This window comes from Parasteatoda tepidariorum, chromosome 4 (assembly GCF_043381705.1).
Source record: "Parasteatoda tepidariorum isolate YZ-2023 chromosome 4, CAS_Ptep_4.0, whole genome shotgun sequence".
Taxonomy (NCBI): domain Eukaryota; kingdom Metazoa; phylum Arthropoda; class Arachnida; order Araneae; family Theridiidae; genus Parasteatoda; species Parasteatoda tepidariorum.
In genome coordinates this window covers 25,102,382-25,126,064 of record NC_092207.1, presented here as the reverse complement: position 1 = coordinate 25,126,064, position 23,683 = coordinate 25,102,382, and the positions used below count along the sequence as shown (strand labels likewise).

Genomic DNA, 23,683 nt, shown 5'->3' with positions numbered 1-23,683 from the left:
GCAGGTCGATACGAATTCCGCATCCGGCTTGCACTGACCACAGTGCTGACGTGAAACATCCTCAGTGGTAGGCGGATCATGGGTTAGAGTCCCCTTGCCGTCAGACTAACCGTGGGAGGTTCTCATGGTCCTCCTCTCCCAATACTCGATCCAGGAGTTCCCTTGTCTTCTGGATTGGGTTCAAAATTACAAGGCTACAGAGTTGAACATTAGTAGTCGTAAACCCATAAAATTGGGAGATGGCTGTTCAATGCCGGTTATAAAAAAAAATGATCTCAATATACTAATCTGAAACATATTTTACTTGGTCTTATATCTTTACAAATTTTAGCTTAATCTTTCATATAAAATCTTTAATACATATAATTACATATAAAACCGGCCTAAATTTATAGTCTTCAGCCTCAAGTCTCTGAGAGTGAGTCTATGCTTAACACTAATCAGTACTTACTCAAAACAATAAAAGTTTCATTTAATGGCTAATTATCATAAGGCATTTGATCTTTTAATACCTAATTTATTTTTTTTTTTTGTTAGTATGAAGTCTTTTGACATTTTGTTTCCTCCATTTTATTCTTATTGCGGTTTTAGTCTCTTCTCAATTCAGTCCCGCTACTAATTTGATGTGTCTATTTTGATATAAACATTCCAAATTGTTTGTTTATTATTTTTATTAGCAGAAGCCAGGAATTTTTTTTAATGATTATTAAGTATTTAAAAACTATTAGGTGTAAAATCATATCTCCAAATTATTTCAAGGAATATTTTCCAGGGATTGCCCACAATATTCTAATGAAATAGAGAACTTATTTAAGCTTGAAGGAGAACTATCCTTTTTTTGTATTCCGTTATTTATGTGTCTGTGTTAGTTATTATGAAATAATGTATGAAATTTTTAAAAGATTTTTAAGAAAACTACCTCCAGGCATTCTTTTCAAATGATTCCTCCCTTGAAAAAAGGATAAATATTTGGAGCTAAAAATTAATAAAATAGAGTTACAGATCATTACAATTACATAGAAATGTTTTGCGCATTTTTAAAAAAATTTGAATTTCATTCCTGTTTTCAAATGTAAAGAGAAAAACAGAAATGGAAAGGGAAGGGGCCCAAGTGACAACAGGGCTGAGAATTTGGGTTTAAAATGTCTTGTTTTGCCTTTAGTATGCATTTATTGCTCCATAAAATAATTAGTTACGTAATGTAATATCTATTAAGATAAAAAAAAATTCCTAATTCAATATCTTTCTTTTTGTAACTTAAATATTCAGTATTGTTCAATACTTAAAGTTTAATATTCAAGAAATTTAAACTTAACTATTTAGGTGGATGTGGCATGCAATGCCTACCATCAAGAAGGTGAGGATGAAGACGATGATGACAGTGACGATGTCACTGAAGTGGATGATGGTGTTTCTCCTAAAGAAGTTGGACATAACATATACATTTTGTGTCATCAATTGGCTCAGCACAATAAAGATTTAGCTAATATGCTGAAGCCTAATTTAGCTGATCCTGACTCTAAGATGAATCAAGCCTTACAGTATTATGCTAGCCACACTGCTCAAATTGAGGTATCAAAATTTCTGACTGCATAGATATGTTTTAATTGCTCTCAAATTATATTTTGAAAAATCTTTTTGAATAAATTATATTCTCCTTTTTTTTATTTATATTCCTATTTTGTTAGAAAGATATTTAAGCCATGGAGAACATTTTTCTAGTGTTGTGAATAGTTTCTACACCATTAGAGAAAGATAAGCTGATGTATTCAGATAATATAAAACAGAAATTTATTTTTAAGATGATGTCTCTAGATTTTCCCTCAAATTTCATTATAAAATATATAATTTAAAACCAACTTATAAGTTAAACTATTATAAAATCTATCTCAATAGTGCATGCAACTCTCATAGTGCATAGCTTTTTTTTAAATTGCTTAAAGGTGCTTATTTTCGATTTTCGTTTTTTAAAAAAGCCCTTAAAGGTGCTTTTTTCATTGGGCGTTTTTAAAAAGTGCTTAATTTTCCCTTTTCGAAAATGGGATTTTTTTTCTTTACTGTGTCAATTTTTGCCACGTAATAAGCAAAATACGCTTTTCGCATTGTTCCATTTAACGTTTTCACAATTCATTCAATCACAATCTATTTCGGCGACTTGTCGGTTCGTGTCGTAAAAGAGCGCCAGTCATTTTACATGTTAAATGAAATCCTTGAAAGTCCAGCTGGGGGTTTTGGTAAGATTCTTGCACTCTGATGGGCAACTCTGCTGCATTTTACAAGATATTCTCAATTTTAGGCTTCATTTTCCAACGTTTGATATCGAACTGAAAAATTTCATCTTTTTCTAATATAATCAAGAAAAGAGTTCTTAGTCAGAAACTAGTTATTTTATCATGATCATATAATGTCTTTGAAAAATTATTTTGCATTTTGTTAATGTATATAGTGCTTAAAAATATTTTTTGAGTGCTTAAAAGGTGCTTATTTTTTGTTGAAAGATTTGACTAGGCACCCTGACTCTGCTTTTGTCCACAAAACAATTCTTACAAACTAGTTTCTACAATGTTAATGAAATATACCCCCCACTTTATGTGAAGTTTCTGATTCCTCTTCAAATAATGTTTCCATAAACAGTCATTTTTAGAAGTTAAGCTTAGGCTTGTGTGTATCTGAAAGTCCACATAATACAGAAATCATGCAATTTCAATAATACTGAAAAAATTTTCAATTTAAAAATATTAATCTTTTAGTAGTCTGTTACTATTGCTACTAGTAAAAGAAACTGTGATTTTATTCTAGTGACACTAGGTGATCTCTACTCAAATAGAGGAAGAAATTAGTAATGAACCTGTTGCTCATTTATTTGGTAATGATGATAAATGTGTTCGATTATGGTAGTCAAAAAGGGAATTATTGTTGAAATCCCACTTAGCAAAAACGTGTTTAAGAGCTAGTAGTGTTACCCCGACCTTCTGTTTAAAAAAGAGAGAGGTAAATGCTTTTTTCCTTGTGACCTTGAAAAGAACTCCACGTTCCTTGCCAAGTTTCAAGGTGGGTGGCGAGTGGTTACTAATAAAGGCACAGGTTTCAAATAAAATTTTCAAAAATTAAAACTTTTAAACACGCCACTTGTAATATGCAATAATAGGCACCACTACAGTTGCCAATCCTAAGCCTGAAAAAGTGTGGCACCAAGTCACTGAAAAACATCCTCATAGTGTTTTTTTTTAAAGTTTAATTATCCGAATTTTTAGTTCTGGAACGGTTTGCTTCTGATTTGTCCGAATAATCGCCACTCTACTGTATATGATAATAATTTATTTGAATTATTTCAACATCTTAAAAATTTTAAAAATATTTCATATGATGTTTTTTTTTAAACTTAGTAATATTTTGTTGTTATGAATGATTTTTTTTTATAGCTAAGATTTTTTTAAAAATGCTGTTGAGCTATATTTTAAAATTATTTTATCTAGATTGTTCGAAATGACCGTACAATGGAGCAGATTGTTTTTCCAGTGCCTCAAATTTGTGAGTTTTTAACTAGGGAGTCAAAGATGCAAGTATACTTCAAAGCTGAAAGAGATGAACAAGGAAGCAAAGTAAGAGAATTTTATTCTTAATGAATATGTACTGCTCCCTTTATACCTACATTTTATGAGACACCCTATACATTTCATTTTTTTTTTTTTTTTACTTATATTGATCCAGAGAAGATAATGTGGGTGAATCAAAACTGGCATTGGGCCTCGGAATATAATTGTGTGTAAAAATTGAACAAAAAATCTGTAGCTTCACACAAGCAGTGAAAATTTAGTGGTCTAATAAGACCACTTTGGTATTCACTTAGTGGTCCAAAAATTTAATATGGTCATATGGTAAAAATTGATGGTAATATGGTAAAAATTTAACTTCACAATTACATAATTCATGTTATGGTACACAACAAAAAAATTATTTATTGCCATCTATAACACCCTAAAACTAATTTGGTTCATTACCAATAGATTAAACATTAGGATTTATTAATATCAATTGAAAAAAAAAAAGTAAAATAATATTAATAAATAGATTTAAGATAGAGATTAAAATGCTGTGACCAAATAAATAAATAATTGGGGAAAACAGAGAAAGTAAGAACCAACAAAATATTGTATTAAAAATTAATTATCTAAAAATTTTTGAAATTTTAAATAGTCAATTCATAAAGAGCAAAAAATATTATTTCATTGATGAGCAATTATACTATCCGTACATGAATGCAAAACACAGCCCAACATGTAAATCAGAAATTTCAACATTTAATTTTAAATATTTAATACACTTTCAGTTATCTCATTTGAATAATAAGTATTTGAATTCCATACCTTGCGTTGAGCAATAAAATTAGTAAAAAGAAAAATTTATCTGTATGTAATTTGATACAAAAAGCTATTTTTAGTTACGATTTTGTAAATTTCAAATGTATTTCATGAGTTGAAATTTGTCGCCCTGACGTATGATTTTAGAGACATTTGGAGAGAATTGTCGCCATGCTGGCGTGAACTCTAAAAATCTGTAATAACAAAAATATTTTGACCGAAATTATTATAGTCAAAAAGAGAGGATTGAATTAAGTTGTGTACTTCTGTAAATTATTGATATTCTTAGCAAATTCTGTTTATTAGAATTACTCTTTTAAATGACATTTTCTAAGATTTAATCATTTTAAATGATTGTTCATGTTTAAACCCTGCATTTAGCAATGATTATTTACTCCTTAATATATTTTCTCCTAGGTTTCTGATTTCTTTGAAAGAACTGATGATTTATTTAATGAAATGAAATGGCAAAAGAAATTAAGAGGTATTAACAAGTTAACTACTTATTCTGAATTGCATTTCTTTTTAGTAATGTCTTATATGCTTATAATATCCTAATTAAAATATTAATGTCTGTTTTCGTTGATGTTCATTGTGTTCTATAACTAAAAATATTTTATTTATCATAATTTTCTTTCCAAAAATTCAAGAAACTCTTTAAATTTTTACAATTTAAATTATATTATTTTTAAAAATGACTCAGCTTAAACATATCGGAGTGCAAAATTCCTTTCTGCCTAAAACGTTCTAAAATACGTTACTGAAAACAATGATAATCGGAAAAAATATTATTCTTAAATTTTTCAGTTTTTCCGGATAAGCCAACTGTAAAATGTCAGAATGATATAAATAACTATTTCAGCATTTTGTCAATCACTTTCTCAAAAAGGTCAATGGACATATAAATAAAAAAGATTTCAGTCTCTTAGCATCATAAGATTAAAAAACTGATATGATTAAAACTAGTGGTTACTAAAAAAAGTTATTACATTATCCAGTACCTTATTTTATTCTATGGACATGAACTTTCTTCTTATCTAACATGTACCTCCTCCCCTAAGCAAAATTTAGTAATGATTTAATTATTAATTCAAACTATGTAGCCAAGATATCTCTAACCTGAACCTCACATCTAGGATTTTAGGTTACATTTTTTATTTCTGTTTTCTTGATAGTTTCTTTTTTTTTTTTTNTTTTTTTTTTTTTTTTTTTTTTTTTTTTTTTTTTTTTTTTTTTTTTTTTTGTATTTAACAGCACAATACCATTTTAAAAACAAATGAAGGCTTTGTTAGATAAGAAAAAATAGCACTTGATAATTCTTAGAACTTTGTCAGAACTAAAAGGCAATAAAGTTGTGGGATTTGTGGTTTTGAGTTAGTAATTTGAAACAAGACATTTATCTGTTTTAATATTTTTAATTTTATTGCAGTTTAAGCTAATGAAAATTGATTTGGATGATGTTTAAAAAATTCTTTTTAGATTAATTGGACAAAAAATAATTACACTTATCAAAAATCTAAAACCTGACAACCGTTTAAATACCTTCCAAAAACTGGTGATAATTTTGTCTTAGAAAATTTATGGAGAATCTAAAATACCACATGCTTTATATCTTGAATTCTGATTGGGTGATGGCCTTGTTTTTTATGTGTATTAAAAAATGCTGCTGAATACAGTAAATATCTGCTATTAGGTTATTTCTGAAAATTAAATAAAGATGATTAAAAGTAAATTAAGAATTTTCCTCTTCTATTTCCCACCGTCAACAGTTGAGTTTTTTGAGAACATAGAGGCCTATTTAATGTGTTAGTTCAAAACAGAACCTTTTTGTTATTATATTCTATCGAATAACAATGTTTGATCAGTATAAACAATTGAATTTATATGAATTATATTAAAGCAAGCACTTTCTTATTTAGGTCAACCTTTGCTTTTTTGGGTCAGTCGTCACATGTCTATGTGGAGTACAATCGCCTTCAACTTAGCTGTGTTAGTTAATGTGATAGTTGCAATTTTTTATCCTTTTCCTGATTTTTCAGGTAAGTTTATTTATTTTAATTATCAGATGTTTGTGTGCTATTTATTATGGCATTTTATCTTTTGAAAATTCATTTAATAAACATATTTTCATAGGAAAAATTGATCCTCGCATATCTGGTTTAATATGGACTGTTATGTTTGCATCATTGGCTGCAGTTATTACCGTGCCGGGAACTACTGTCATTCGCGCTTATGTGTTTTCAACAATTCTGCGCATGATTTATTCTGTAGGACTTCAACCTACGCTATGGATGCTTGGTACCATAAATGTAAAAAAAAAATATCTTTATAACCTATTTATTTTTAAGTTTTTTTAGTTCTTAATTTTTGCCTTATTCATGTGCAATGGGCAAAAATGTGAACTCTTTGAATAATTTTTGGTCTATTAATTAAATTTTCACAGACAAAGACTCAATCGTCATTTTTCAAGTCTAAATATGCTAACTAATTAGTGCAAACAATGTTTTTTTAGGTTATAAAATTAAACATAAAAACATACATCTACTGAATAAACTTACTTTTGCTTAGATGAATTTGGATTATTGACCCTTAAAGTATGGGGTGCAGCCGCAATCTACTAAACTAATGGCCACAACGTATAAAATAGGTTTTCCAGATTACTGCCATTTGTTTAGTCAAGAAAACAGTCTAAATTTTGGATCCCGTAATAATAATGTTAATTTCACTCTTTGCATATTTAGCCAAGTCTCAAGAGCTTCTTTAAGCTAATTAAAAAATTTCTGTACACAATTACAAAGTTTGTTTAGCCAAAAAATAATTTCATGTGAAGACGTGAATTTGTACGAAATTCGAACAAAATTACTTGAATCGTTTCGAAATAATCAAATTTTAAAAAGTTGTATTTTTACAATTCATTTATGGCCAACTACTCTGCCAATTTTGCTCTAAGTTTGTGTTTTGTTATTTAAAAGTAATGTCATTGAAATTGTATGCCTTGCAATTTAAATATTTTTAGACAGCTAATAAATAAATAATAAGTACAAAAAAAATTCTTTTTTTTTCCTGGAATTATCTTAAGGTAAATGAATTTCATAATAGTGTGTTAAAATGTTTTGATTTGTTGAAAAACTTCTTGAAGCAACTGCTATAAGTGAAATTATCATCAAGGGTTCTACTACTACATCTTGAGTAAACAATCGGGATTATATTTTACCCTACTTAAGCATAAAAAGTGGTAAAAAAAAAAAGAATGTTTCTTCAAAGAAAGTAGGTATCTGTGTCGGATTTAGCAACTTAAAATGTTGTATGCACTAAATAAATAGCATATCTAAGGTTAGGCACTTGAACCAATAAAGTACGATTTTGACCGAATAAATCAAAACCTGATCATTAAGATTAAAAGTTATTAAGTGTGTTTGCTCTTTTTGTGCTTTATACAAAAATAATATTAGCAATTTCAGCATTACAAAATTACATTAAACAAAAATAGATGTTATATTTATTTATTTAGAAGTAGATTGATTGATCCTTGCATGTGGATTTTTTTAAAAATGCCAAAGTCTAGTGAAATTTAACGCAAACCCTCTGAACGCAAACCCTGAAAAATAAATTGGATTCAAGTCTAGTGAATAAGTTGGTCATTCTTGTGTTGTTAAGAAGTTATTTAAAAGTGCTTTACACCAATCTTAAGTGACATAAATGCAGTTTACATTTGGATTTGCCAGATTTTGATGCAAATTTAATAATAGTTATTCTTTAAGTGTTATGGCTTTGAGCAAAATAGTACTGAATTTTAATATTTTACTTCGCTTTTTTTAAACTTAATTTACTTATTTTAATTCCTTCCAATTTGCTTATTTTCTGTCAAGTTTGTCTATAATAATAATAATATTTTACTATATTTTTCATCCAGTCTGCTTATTTATCTGTGTTTTTGATGAATACTTATTGTTTTTATTATATTAAATATAGGTAGTAATTACAGCTGTAATCTATTATATTTTTAATACAGTCTGCTTATTTATCTGTGTTTTAGATAAGTACTTATTGTTGTTATTATTTTAAATATAGGTAGTAACTACAGCTGTATTCTATTATATTTTTAATACAGTCTGCTTATTTGTCTGTGTTTTAGATGAATACTTATTGTTGTTATTATTTTAAATATAGGTAGTAATTACAGCTGTTCATTTGGTTAGTATCATGGGCAATCATGGGACATTCACAAAAAGTTTCAGACAAATACTTACAGATTTTGAACTGTTATATCATATGGTTTATCTAATATTTTGTATATTGGGACTGTGTGCTCATCCTTTCTTCTATAGTGTTCTGGTAGGTATTTTTTACTTTAGCATTTGTGGATGTGTTGAACATTTATATATATTTTTTCTTAGTTTTATGTATTTATTTGTTTTTATTCTAGCTTTTAGATGTTGTCTATCAGGAGGAAACCCTGAAAAATGTCATTAAATCAGTTACAAGAAATGGCCGTTCCATCATTTTAACAGCTGTTTTGGCTCTCATCTTAGTTTATCTGTTTTCAATTATTGGTTATCTGTTTTTCCGAGATGATTTTCTCATGGAAGTGGACAGCCATGTGCAATCCAAACTGCCAGGTATTTATTCATTATTTTTCAATGTAGCTTTTTTGTGTAATATAAGCTTACATTGGTCTTTAAAATATAGCATATAACTGCCTAAGTAAAAAGACACTTAAAACTTTTTTTTCTAAGATATTTTTTTTTACTAGTTTTATATTTTGAGAGTACAAAACATAATTGTAGTAGTATTATAACAAGAATAATATTTAGAGAGTGAAACTTAACTTTGCAGACGCTCTAAGAATGTTTGCATTTTTTTGGCATGTCAGAGGTCTGTTTAGAAGAAAGTTGGGTCCATTAACGGACCTTTCACAAGATATCTTTCTTTAAAAACGGACCCTTCATAAAATAATTTATCTTTTAATTAGACTCTTCACAAATTTGTTTTGTTCTTCATTATTGTTTTGTTAATTGAATGAACCCTTCCCGGGGGTGAAAAAAAGAAAGACGGTTCGAAACGAGCTAAGTTTTCCAAGTTTCCCTAAGTTTAAATTCCAAAATGTAGTATTCTAAGAAAATATTTCTACTTTTACAAACATCGTGTGCACATTCTTATTGATATTAAATGATAAGTTGTTTTTTTTTGTAAATAAATAGTTGATCAATTTATGATTCATATCAATTAATTGTTCATAAAATTAATTAATAGATTATTATGTGATAACAATTAATTTCTGGCAATTTTTTAAATAAAATATTATAAATTTAGGAATTTTTTAAGTTTACTTAATGCGTAACACATTAAAAGTGGTACATGACTAAGTTGTGTTATTTAAAATATGTCACTTTAAATTATTAAAAATCTGAGTGATTTTGTTTCCATTATTTGTCCGAAATGAATATTCTGTGTTAAGCAGTATAGGTTAAATACCAAATATTTGTATGTTGCATCTCTAATTTAGTAGCAGTGTATCTATTTACAATTTAAAAACTTCTTGAAAAGGTTTTTAGCAATTTTTGCAACAACAGGATCCTATTTGCACAAATTCCCAAAGGCAGGACCCTGGTTGAAAGTATGTGACTTAACGCTTATTTTATACTCACAAATTATGAGTAATTTTTTCACTATTTTACGAAAACAGGACCTTTCATAAAATGTCTGGACAGACCCCTGCATCTGCTGTACATATTTGAAAAGGAACTTATTCAAAAACATTCAAGTGAAGGTTATGATTTATCTCCTTTAAATATGTTGAAGGATTAAGAATTCATAAGAAGTAAATGCAGGATGAAAGATTATTGTTGAATTGTGCACTCTAATCTTCCCATAGCTCTAATGGCTTAACTGCTACTGTAACTCATGCGGACCCACACTTTTATTTGTAATGAAAGATTTTTCATTTGGAAAGGGGGAAATTTGGGTTTTCCTTTCTGCATAATTTTTTGAAAAAAATTTTTTTTTTCAAAGATATTTTTCTTGCGCATCAGAGAGGAAACAAATCATGGTTTTTCTATTCTCATTTGATATTTTTAAAAAAAGGCTGGCTTCAGCTAGAATTTCAAATTAATAATACAAAGAAATTCAGAAATTGCGAAAGTTTAAAAGATAGTTCACTCTAGAAATGATGTTCTTTCGTTCATTTTTTTTTTCTTTAAAGAACACCATATTTTATATACACTTGTTTGAGTATCTCCTTTTTTATTGAGTCATATCCACATGGTTCGTGATCTTTACTGCATGGATTTTACGATTTTTAATTTATTGTCGTTTAACTTATATTTACGAATTTTAATTTGTGTAATGATTTACAAAATTTGAAAGAGGAAATAATTAGTTCATTTTTCCACCTTCAAAATGTGAGAATATCGCTTATAGCATTAGAATTAAAAAAATATTACTTTTGCAGTTATACATTTTTATTCTATAACTTTCTTATGTAAACATAACGTTTCTGTTATTTTAAATTAGTAATTGTTATAATTAAAAGTATCTTAAAGCAAAATAATAGTGTTGCTGAAAGCCTGATAAAATTTTGCCATGAAGTGTTTATCTTTGTTCAATTTTAATCAAAGGAAGCTTTTTAAATCAGTTCAATAGTGCTGAGGTTTGCAATCATGCATTCAACTGTTGTTTATTGTTTAAAATAGCTGCTATTGGTGTGGAAGATGATTCTGAATCTATGCCATCCCAGCCTTACCAAGTGCCAATTCCTAAAGATGAACATTGTTATGCAAAGGATTCTAATTGTGCTAATAAACCTGAAAATATGTATAGTCCTCCTGTTGAAAATTCTACTTTAAATGAAAGCGGTAAGTGGTAATTTATTTACTCTCGTGTTTTTTATTACTATTTGGATAATTGAAAGAAGAATCACTCACTTGTTTTGCTAAGTTCTCTTTTAACATTCTTAAATAAATGAATTCCTGTTTTTGTTAAAAAGAAATTTTACCTTTGTATACTTATGTAAAACTAAATACTGCTTGAATATCATTGTGTGCTTGAGTATCATTACTGCTTGAGTATCATTATTATCATGCAAATACTGCTTGAGTATCATTATTACTGACTATTTTGACAAACATTAAAGATTAACACTTAATTATTATTAAAAAAATTTCTAGCTGTAAAACTTCTAAGTTTTGAACTATATATTTTCGATTAAAGTAAAAACATTTTTGAATTTAGACACAAAACATAGATAATCTGTTTGCTGTGCATTGTTTGACGGAAAGTTATTTTGTTTCAGAAAAGAATATGTCTTTAGTATTAAAAAATGCAACTGAAGAAGAAGATGATGAGGATGACACTACTACAGAAAGAGCCTGTGATTCTCTGTTAATGTGTATTGTTACAACACTAAATCAAGGTTTGCGAAATGGAGGTGGCATAGGAGATGTTCTTAGAGCACCCAGCGCAAAGGTAAGCTCAAACTATTTAAATAAATTAAGTAGTTTAATGACATTTCTCTTTTAGCCTTATTGACTTTCACTGAATAGTGAGAAACAATGTTGTGATATTTGCTAGACTTAAGTCTGTAAATACTTTATTCATTTGTTTGTATTTATAAAATTTGTTATGCATCTTAAATGGTTATTGTCTAGAAAAAAAAAATTTTTGACTTTTAATTCTTGACCCCCTGAGGAGTTGTTTACCTTTGTGGATAAACCCAGGTGCCATCCTATAAAGTCATCATAGTAATATTTCCCTTTTTGGGTCATCAGGCTTAGTTTATAGCATAATTTGATTTTAATATCTTGAGTGCATAGTAATATTTTTAAGTTTGGAATAGTATTGTCAGGGTATCCAGTGGAAAAATCATGAATTTCAGTATTGAACAAAATTTGTCATGAAATGTCATGATTTTAACTAATTTTTTTAAAAAACCGTAAAAAGTCATGGATTTAGGTCGTCGAAAAATCTTATTTTTAAAATGGAATCACATCCCCCCCCCTTCCCAATTTCATGGTCTTCCGAATATCTGAATTTGTAGCAAAATCCCCACCCACAGTCATATTTGATTAAAATATAAAATGTTTTTATCGTGTTCTTCAAAATTTATGGTGTTCTTTCAAAAAATGCAGAAAAAAGAACATCATTTCTAGAGCGAATTGTCTTTTAAACTTCTGTGATTTCAGAATTTTTGTTATTATATATACTTTTTGTTTTATCCATTTAAAATTTTAGAGGAAGCAAGCCAGTCATTGGCGAATTTTTTAAATTCCTAAATGAGAACGGAAAAGTCAGGAGTATTTCTTTCTTTTCCGATGAACAAGAAAAGTATCTTCAGAATGTAAATCTGCAGAAAAAAGGAAAAAATTTGCTTTTGTATTTTTTTCCAGCTATTTTATTGCTTCAACTCTATCTTTACTCTATTTTTTATATTTAAAATCTATAAACATGAAGATGCAGAGTATAGCAGTTTTGTTTATACCTATCATTTATGTCATTGTAATGCTTTTTTAAATTTATCGTTGTGTTTTTGTTGGAGAAAATAATACAGTAGAGAACCAATTATCCGGGATGCTCGGGACCATCGCTATCCCGGATATCTGAATTTCCCGGTTTTCTGGATCGACCAAAAAGTGTCGTTAATCGATGTTTTATCGAACCCTCATGCACATATCCTAATCATATTTGGAAAGATTTCTGTATCGTGATCTGTTGCAGAATAATCGCCAAGTTTTGGCGGCTATTGAGCAATGGCCTTAGAGAAACTAAAAATAAGAAAAATCACAGAAAGTGACCAACTTGAATCGTATCCACCCCCAGGCAAGCACCTACTTGTTTTTTTAAAGTTCAAAATCTATTTGGCACTTTGATTTGGTGATTGTAGTTGGCCCTACAGATAACGATAAGGAAATATCCCCTTATATTTTTTTTAGAAATGAAGAGTTTAAGAATCTTTCATGAGTGCTCAAGAAGTGCTTAAGAGGTTCTAACTTTTTATTCAAAATTTGGCTATGCACCCTGTGTAATTAACTATGTAATCATTGTTATCATGGCTTTTTAAAAACCATGGGTGACATTTTGTGTGGAAAGAAGCTTTAAAAAACTGGAAGAATGAAAAAAATTGGATGAAATGGAAGAAACTAAAATAGTTAAAATTCTCCTTATTGATATTTTAAAAAAATAACTATTTTAATTTTATTTATTTTAATTTTGTGCAGAATACTAAAATTTTACAGCTCTTTAGTTTGGGTAATTTAACAGCGTTTGATTATAGAAATTTATGTGACATTTGTGTTTGTGAATTCAATGTGCAATTTTTTTGTTTTGTTTTTGCAGTAGTGCATACATGGCTTCAATGCGTGATTTGTAAATTTAGTGGCATAGTAAAAACTGCATTATAATATTTTTACAGATTCTTTATATAATTATGTATAACTAGGTTTTACTATGCAAGATATATTGAAGAAAATGTTTTGTGAAATATTGAAAGNCTACTGTAACTTCTTTAAGTCGTGAAAAATTCTTGGAATTAGTTGTGAATTTGAAAATCTAAAATGTAGCAGATACCCTGTAGTTTTCTGATTTTTTTTTCTCTTAAATTTCCTTAAAGTTATCTTCTCAATACTTAGTAAGAAGATTTTGTTTTCATTGAAGGTAAAGTTATTTAAAGGGAGTTTTGAATACTTAATTTTAAATATTTTGTTGTACTATTTTATTCCTACCAAATTTTGGAGACAATTATTTATTTTTAAATAAACTAGCCTATATTTGGTATTTTTTAATGGTAAACTTTTTTTCAGGAACCTCTATTTGTTGCCAGAGTGATATATGATTTGTTGTTCTTCTTTGTGGTCATCATTATTGTTTTAAATCTAATTTTTGGTGTGATCATTGATACTTTTGCTGATTTAAGAAGTGAAAAACAGCAAAAAGAAGAAATTCTTAAAAATACATGTTTTATTTGTGGTGAGTTTGAAGTTAAATTCCCTTTAATAGTTTTTCTAAATTATAAGCAGGTCTTTCTCAAAAAAAAAAATTTTTTTTTTTGACAAATAAATGAATATTTAAATTTTGATTTTGTAAAAAGTGCTTTTTTTGATAAAAATTTTATTATTGCTGGTAAGACAATGTTGTTAATTAAAATGAAAATCAATGCTTTTATGTTAAGAGCCATACAAATATTATTTCAAACTTTAGAAGAGGGGGTAGTCTGAACAATGCTTAAGTAAAACAAAAAATTATCTGAACGAAAAAAATTTCTGGTAAATTGTGAATTGCATTTGAAAAACAATGTACATTATAGAGAGAAAATGAATTATGTATTGATAAATATATAATTGTTCCATTTTAAGATAATGTTGTGAAACAAAATAGAAAAATCAGTAAAATCTTATTAAAATAAAATTCAAGCACTTCATTATGTAAAAGGCCATTCAAATATTTCTTAAGCACAGAGGGGAGAAAGTTTAGCAAAATTTAAATAAGACACTAAATTCTCTTTACCAGACAAAAAAAGAAAACCTTGCAAATGACAAATTACATTTGAGAGAGAAGTGAAGTTTAGAGTGACTGTTATAGTTTTCTTAAAAAACTTGCATAGTCTAAAGCAGTGGTTCCCAACCTTTTTGTGGACCATCGCCCCCCTCTTGGGGTTGGCTGACACATATCGCCCCTTTCTCTTTTTGCTCAAAAAACTATTCATTGCTGCTTGTGAGCAACCAAACACTGAAAATATGCTAAGTTATTTGATTTTAATTTAAATTGTAATGCAAATAAGGAGGCACATTTATCCTGTCATTTTTATTAATTAAAAAAACAATTGTGCATCTTTTTTTTTCAAAAAGAAATGATATTTAAAACGGAATAATCAAAACAAAAGTAAATTTTTTTAAATTCATATTTTAATGTAATCAAGAAAAAGTTAAAACGTTAACAGCTAAAATTTGAGAAAAAAATGAAGAGTGAGAAAGTACATTTTTACCACTTCAATAACTGCCCTGTGTTTGGTGTATTTCAAGTTAAAACTTGAATATCATTTTTTATGCTCGTTAGATTTAAACGCGGGTCCCCTTTGAAGCAAATGTCCAATCTATCTCTTTGCTTTGTGAGCAGCTGGAAGACAGAACTAAATCCTCTCTCCACTAAATATGTTGACGGGAACGAGATGAGAAGCGGCTCAGTTTGTTTCCACAATTGTGTATAAGTGTCCATAAACTTTACTAAAGCTAACTTGTAACCGTATTTTTTAAAGACGACTTTAGCCTCACAGTCATACTTCAAATCTAAAATCTCAGTCTACAAAGAGGAAGTGAGCTTATCCACAACTTCAAAAGAGAAAGGATCGAAAATCCAATCCGGAATTTCAAATTTCATCAAATCTTTAAATCTTGATTCCATAACTGATCAAGGTGATCAGTAAAAATTAAGATTTTATTTTTCGAGAATCTTGATATCTGCCATTGAACACTTTTCAAGAGTTGGAAATTGCATTAGCTCTTTGCGACCAATGTTTGACTTGTAGATATCAAACTTGGCAATGAATGAAGATATGATTCCCTTAGCCTTGATAATGTTCATTTTATTTCCTTGAAGTTTTATGTTGATTTCCTTCCTTTTTTCAAAACTATTAGTGAGGTACGCAGTTTCCAACTTAGGTTGCTTCAAATTCTCACTTAAAACAGGATCAGTGGTGTCGAGAAACTCAGTAACCGAATCCAGCAATTCGAAGAAACGACTCAGTTTCCTTTTGAAAGCCATCTCACAGCTGTATATAGGAGTAGAAATTAGAAATCTTCATCACTTTCATGGCAAAGTTCTCGGAACAAACGGTTATTAGGAGAATTAGCTTTTATTTTATTGATGCCAGAAATAACAAATTTTTCGCAGCCAAAAGTTGACGATGAATGACATAATGAATGGTGAGATAACTTCCGGTACTTCTTTTTTAAGGTGACCCAGAAACCCAGTATGACAACCAGACATGGTTGGAGCACCATCTGTTGCACAAGCACTTACATTTGTGAGGGGAATTTCCTTTTCCTCAAAATAATCTTTGACCAATTTAAAAATCGACGATCCTTTTGTGTCTGTGTTCAAAGTTCTTGTAAACAGCATTTCCTCGTTAATCTCGAGATTAACGAGGAAATGTTGTTTACCTGCTACATAACAAGGAAATGTTGCTTACGTGGGATTCATAAATGAGAGTAAGGATCCTTACTCTCATTTATGAATCTCACGTGAGCTAAAACAGTTTGTTATCTATCACATTTGATTCATCAATCTGCAACGCAAATTTACCTTCTTTCAAAAATTTGATGAGTTTTGATTCAACGTCGGTGGCCATCTCATCAATACACCTGGAAACAGTATTATTGCTCAGAGGAACAAAGTGACTTATCAGATTTCCGCCTGCGATACCAAAACGTATGACGAAAACGATCCTGCACTTGAATTTTTTTCTATTCTTAACTATCACAATTCTTTGTCTACACCAGAACCATAAGTTTCATATATATTTTCAATTTCAATCTCAAATAGCTTTAGTTATTAATATTATGAGCAATTTTTGTCTTTTGAATACTCGTCGCCCCCCTAAGGATTATCGCCCCCTTGAGAAGCTCTATCGCCCCCAGGTTGGGAACCACTGGTCTAAAGGTATGCAGGGGTGATTGCATTCCAGAGATACCCCGAAATTTTTGGTTTTCCGTATCATTCTTCCGGGTCTAAAAACTAGAAGCAAGACATGCGATTTTTGCCAAATATTGCAGATCTCGAGACCATCTCTCATCGGGAACTCCCGTGAATCAAAAACTTATAATCGATCAAAATTTTGAAGCTTTTTCTAAATCCCGTTAACGAGATGTTTACATGCATTATTTTGCCAATTATGTCTTTCGTGATTATTTCACCAATTTCATTATTTTGGTTTTGAAGATTTTTGCCATTTTGAATATTTAGAACTGTACCAGGATGACCAATATTACTATTCTTATTCACCCGATTTTTAATATCAAACATCGATTTTTGTATTTACTTGATTGAAAAGCTATGCGTTACAATTCATATTCATGCGATTTAGAAATCGTACATCGCAATTCATATTCACATGGTTTAAAAATCCAATATTCTGATTTTTATGTTTTTAAAACCAAATATCACGATTAATATTCACGCTAGTTTAAAACCTAATGCCGCAATTCATATTCACGCATCTTTAAAATCTAATATTGCAATTCGCATTCACGCGTTTGTAATATCAAGCATAAATTTTGGCATATATACGTGATTTAAAAACTGCTCCTTGCAATTCGTATTCACAAGATCTAATAATTATGCACAGTGATTTGTATTTGTCCGATTAAAAATGTAATATAGCGGTTTTTTTAAGAAGTAAGTTTTTTATTGAATTAGTTACTCTAAAGGTGTGATAGTCTGCATTACCAGGTAATTTTATTATAAATGTTAGTTCAAAAAGTTATGTTAAATATGAAACGTGTATGGTATAAAAATAAATACCTGGGTATGTGTTTTGCTTATTTTTTTTAATTAAGAAAAAAAATCAAAAATCACCTAAAATATATTTTTAAATTTTATAAAAACCCTTATTATAATTGTTAAAAATCTGAGATTATTTTAAAAAGATACATATAATGCAATAATGATTTTAGAATGTATAAACAGTGCTTATTGTTTTAAAAGAAATATACAATGCAATAAGGACTCTAGAATGTAGAAACAGTGCTTATTATTTCAAAAAGGAATATACAGTGTAATAATGGCTCTAGAATATAGAAACAATGATTTTTAGTTTGTTACCATCCACAGCAATTAAGTAAAAAGGCATTTTTACCTGTAAATTTAAAATAAATACTATGTAACTGCATTTGCAAGTTCTGCGGGAGTTGTTAAATTTTATTAATTATAATTTAATAAAGGAGCAGAAGCATTTTTTAATCACTATTTTTTTTTCTTTTTTTGAGGAAATTGTACCATTTATAAAGTGTATAGTATAGTGGAACAATAATCTGACATCTATTTCAAAGTACATTAAAAGCATTCCACCTTTCCAAGTTTCACAGTCATTATAGCTGATTTATCCGAATTACTGTTTTGGCGACTAATCCAAAATTTGGTGGCTAGAAAATTACAATTGAAAAGTTAAGAAAAATGAATCTTTTTCATGATTTTGTGTTGTTGATTCTGATAATAATTTTTTTTTTTATATATATATTTTACTATGGCCATTACTCATAATGATTCTTCTACTCATAGTTTAATGTTTATATACCGAAGAAAAAACCATTTTAAATAGGCCCCTCATTATCTAACGATTTTGATTTTTCAATATACCCATGGTTTTGTGGGGGTAAAATTATCAGAGTTCTATTGTATATGCAATTTACAATTACAAATAATCTTTTAATTCTTACTTATAAACAAAAATATTATTTTTACAGAATTCACTTTATTGTAGTTGAGCTGAAATATGTCAATAAGTTTTTTTATTTTATAATTAGTACTTTAATTTGCATCCCTTTTATTTACAGGTTTGGATAGAGCTTCATTTGATAATAAAACAGTATCATTTGAAGAGCATATACGATGTGAACATAATATGTGGCATTATTTGTATTTCATAGTTCTTGTAATTGTAAAAGATCCAACAGAGTTTACTGGCCCTGAAAGTTATGTTGCATCTATGATAAAGGTATTTGCTAATTACAATATCTCGGAAAGTTTTGCATCAGTTTTTAATAAATTTAACAATTTAATAAATGGAAATGATTGCTATCAGGTACCATCATACTCTTAAAAACATTCCAATGTAAAGTCAGAACTTTTACTCCTGAATAATTTTGTAAATAGCTATTAAAGAAATCATTATTAACACAAAGGAAAATGTTTGCAGCCTTTAAACATGTTTGTACGGAGTTTCTAACATATTTGTACTTAATTGGGCTCTATTCTTATAAATTGTACTGATCCTATTCTTCTAAAGAAATAAAATTAAAATATAAACCTTTAAACTGAACACATATTACTCTACACATTGTGTAATTTATTTCTCTATAAACAGAAAAAATTATGTTGATAAGAAAAGCATTTATGTAGTTAATTCTTAAGAATAATACTTATTCATATTTAACTTTCTTCTATTTTCATTTTATAACCATCGTTGAACAGCCAACCCAATTATGAGCTTACGACTATTAATGTTCTACTTAGCCTTGTTATTTTGAACTGAATTCAGAAGACAAGGGAACTCCTGGATTGAGTATTGTGAGAAATTTTGCCTTTATAGAGAACTACTTGATGTAAATAAACCGCATTTGCATAACATGGAGAAGGAAACCACAAAAACCTTCCACGGTTAGCCTGGCGGCAAGGGTACTCTAACCCAGGATCCGTCTGCCACAGAGGATATTTTACAACAGCACTGTGGTCTGTGCGGAGTTCATTTTGACCAGCCATCGCTGGGAATTTAACCGTAGTCACCTCATTAGGAGGCGAGTGCTCTATCCTCTGAGCCACCACTGCTCTTATTTTCCTTTTATAAATAAGTGTTAACAACTTATTATTGCTCTAAAACTTAGAAAATATAATTGCCCATTTACGATCTTTGAATTAGAGGTTTTTATAATGTATAAAAGAGCAAAATAATTTGTAATATTTGTTTATGCTTTGAAAGAAGTTAATCATAATAAAATGCGGTCTTTTAAGTCATACAGTGTTTTCATCATAGAAAAAAAATGGGTGAGAATTTCTCACCCTTTCTCAAAAACAGGGTGAGATTTCAAAAAGTTCAGTGAGATCTCTAAAAACTAAAAAAACACAAATAGAATGGGGAAAAAATCATTTCTTTAATTGTAATTTATAATACATCTTTACGTCTTCTATTTTTTAAAGCATTGAATATTTTTGCTGCATCATCATTGAGATTTTGCTTTTACAAGGTATTTGTCCATCTTACATCTGTGCATAAAAAATTTGAACGTCTTACATGAGGAAACCTTATCTACGGCAAGCACGTGGTTGCAGAGAAATGTGTTCTGAAAGGGGTTCCGTGGTTCGGAAGGGTTGTGTTCTGTTGTTCGAAAAGGTTCTAAACAATACTGGTAAATAGGGAAGCTATAGATAAAACGGGACAGATGTTGAAAATAATGAAAGATCCAGGAAGAAAAGTGAAACGGATTTTATTCTAAATAGCGTAATGCGAAGTTTTTTCAAAATGCGAGAAATTCGCGAATTTTGAAATTGATTTATAGAATGCGCGGATTTCTCGCGGTAATCATTTTTTAATGCGAGGTTCTCGCGCTGTACTGAAAACACTGTCATACTTTATTTGTTAAATCATTTGGTAATGATTTCAATGTAATTAATCCCTGAAAACTTCCTATTTTTCTGTACCAAAATGTTTATTTGATTTGGAAACTTACTTTAAAATATGAAGACAAAAAGTATTGTTAAAAATTATCTTAAAATCAAATATATTTCACTACAATCCCAAAAGGCAATCAGAAAATGACAAAAATCATTACTTTCACATTATGTCAAAACTTACCAGCTATTCTCAAACTTTTATTTTTAAAATGCCCTCAAAACTATCAACATCTGTCAAGGTAGATAGATTAAACAAGAAATTTAAGAGCAAATTATAATTTGAAAAAATTATAAATGTTGCTGAAGAAGACTTTCTATGTTTATTTTTATTGTTTGTGATAAATATTTGTGACGATTGTTTCTAAATATTAGTATGGCTTTTTGGTAACCCTCCTATTCATTTTTATATATTTTTAATAAAGATTTTCGTATTTTTAAATTAACTGCAATGAATAGGACAAGTTGATTATAGTTCAGCAGGAAACCTTACTAGAGTAATTGTTTTGGTACAGTGTAGGAAGAGTTATTTCTAAAATATTCACAGTCACTGCATAAATTTATATTGTATGACATATCATTTTATTTATTCATTTATCTTTCCTGATTCTAATTCAAATAATAGGACCGTAATCTTGATTGGTTTCCACGAATGCGTGCTATGTCTCTGGCTGCTGATGAAGCGGAAGGAGAACAAAATGAACTTCGTACTTTGCAAGTTCAACTAGAAAATACTCAGAAATTAGTGTCTACATTATCTCATCAGTTGGCTGAATTAAAGGATCAAGTAAGTACAGGGTGATTCGAAAGTAACAACTCATTTCTACGAAAAAGAACTTTAGTTACACAAACACAAATTGTTAGTCAAAATTTCATCCCATGCCCCTAACAATTCATCGGAGTTTAACATGGCTAATGAAATACATGCTCTAGCAAACGAAATGTGATTTCATCTATAGTAGTAGCTCTTGAATATGCTTGTTAGGGAAGAGCATGTACAAAACAAAGCTACGAATTTAAACAAAGTCGTGCAAAAGATCAGAATGCAGAAATAATATTTTTAGAGTCAATACAAGTCAACCAGACTGGAGATTTTAAATTTCTCTCATGCCTGCCAGCCGTGTAGCTGAAACCCTCCAGTTATTTTTCATCTAAGTTTACTTTTTATTCCTTAAAAACAAACAAATAAATGGAGGTTAATTGCTAGGGCTCTTTTTTTTAAAAAAAAAATCTTTAAAGTTGTGCCTAATTAAAATTAAAAAGAACAAAATTGAGAAAACTCTAAAGAACAAAAGTAAATATTTTTTTCTGTTACTTGATTACAGGCTTAACTGCATTGGGATTTGTTCAATTGTTTTAGAATCATTGTATATAATTCAACTTTAATTTTAACAACATAAAGATTTTATGTGTAATTTTTACAATAATCTTCGGCTGTTACTGTTGAGGTCGCAAACAAATTTAGATTTATGAAGATAGTGCTGCTGATTCATCCAGTAAATCCTGCTACTGGGCCTGCCTATAATAAATGTCCAGACAACTTAGAGCTCTCTTTAAGATAAGACTCATCCATAACAGAATCTCTCCAGCATAATACAAAATTAGGGACAAAGAGATGTTAAATCTAAATAACTGTCCTGGGAAACAATCCTGCCCTGTCTCTCAGGGTGGCCACCCACCTTGAAAACCTGGAATTATCTGGGAATTTTTTTATAGTGGAAAAAAACTGGAAAAATCTGGGAAATTTGGACAAAAACTTGGAAAAATCAATAATTTTTAATGAAAAGCTGGAATTTTTTCTTTGATTTTTCCTAATTTGACTAATTTAAATTATTTACTTATTTTCTTAATTAAAATTATTTTGCCATCTGTTATACCCATTTTTAGACGAAAATTTCTTGCCAAACAGTTGAAATATTATCAACTTAGCAATACTTCGCTTGCATCAAAATTTAGTCCATTATAACCTTGTTAAACTAAATTGCTGCATGAAACTCCTATGGTTTCTTAAAAAATAGAGAACCTTTCCAGGTCACCTCATTCCCATGAGGTGACCTGGCTAGCGCTCTATCCCCTGAGTCAAAGATGATAAAATATCATTAAAGTAAAATTCTTTATAATATTGACACTTTTCTTGTGCCCATCCTACACTTTATGTGGAAAAAAAAACACTTTGACCTGGAACTTTTAGGATTTTTACCAGGAAAACCTGGAAAAATCAGGGAAATTTGAAACCTGATTTGAATGGCCACCCTTCTCTAAATAAAAAACTGTACACAGCATGTTGTCTGGGGCAGCTGGAACACCTGTGGTGATCTTGACCTTATACACAAAGGATTAAATTTAGCCTACAAAAAACTCCAAAGGCAATAAGGTTGAAGGATCTGTTGATCAAAATCACTTATGACCTTCCCCTGACTAGGAAATTTCTGTTCACTCACAATGTAGATGTGCCTCATCCTCTTGGAAGATAACTATAAAGGTTGGAAAAAGAAGTTTGTTTGTTTATTCCCAAATGAGTTGTTATTTCTGGAGGAACATATAGATAAATAAAAAACTACTCATTTATGTGTCATTTTCACATCCATTTATTATACTAGTTTTGATTGAGTGACATGTTCTCGTGATATCTTTTAGAAAGTTTGATTGATGTATTTTAATTTTATATGCATTTTATGAGATTAAATATTTTAATTAACGCTTGAAAATTTACAGATGACTGAGCAACGAAAACAGAAACAAAGATTAGGTCTTCTTGGAGCGCCATCTGTTCCTGGAGCTTTCCATCAAACTTCTACTTCAAGTTCTGTTGCTGTGTAGTTAGTTTATGAAATAGTGTAAGTATCTTATGTTTTGTAATATACAGTTTTTAATTTCTAATATTTTTTTTTGTTAATAATCCCATATATTCTATATGTGGAAGAATCTTTGTTTCTGGTAACAGAATATTT

At 29.2% G+C, this 23,683-nt stretch overlaps 1 protein-coding gene across 1 annotated transcript in view; it reads left to right on the top strand.

Moving 5' to 3' along the window:
- The window catches only part of LOC107439907 (Inositol 1,4,5,-trisphosphate receptor), a 100,677-nt gene that overhangs the window by 74,502 nt on the left and 2,492 nt on the right, over positions 1–23,683 (top strand). Inside the window, 13 exon segments of the mRNA XM_043040886.2 lie at positions 1,324–1,572; positions 3,477–3,602; positions 4,779–4,845; positions 6,281–6,400; positions 6,495–6,670; positions 8,532–8,696; positions 8,788–8,980; positions 11,054–11,215; positions 11,653–11,825; positions 14,156–14,321; positions 18,902–19,062; positions 21,358–21,519; positions 23,448–23,569. Coding sequence (XP_042896820.1) covers positions 1,324–1,572; positions 3,477–3,602; positions 4,779–4,845; positions 6,281–6,400; positions 6,495–6,670; positions 8,532–8,696; positions 8,788–8,980; positions 11,054–11,215; positions 11,653–11,825; positions 14,156–14,321; positions 18,902–19,062; positions 21,358–21,519; positions 23,448–23,552 — 2,025 coding nt within the window. The 3' untranslated portion in view covers positions 23,553–23,569.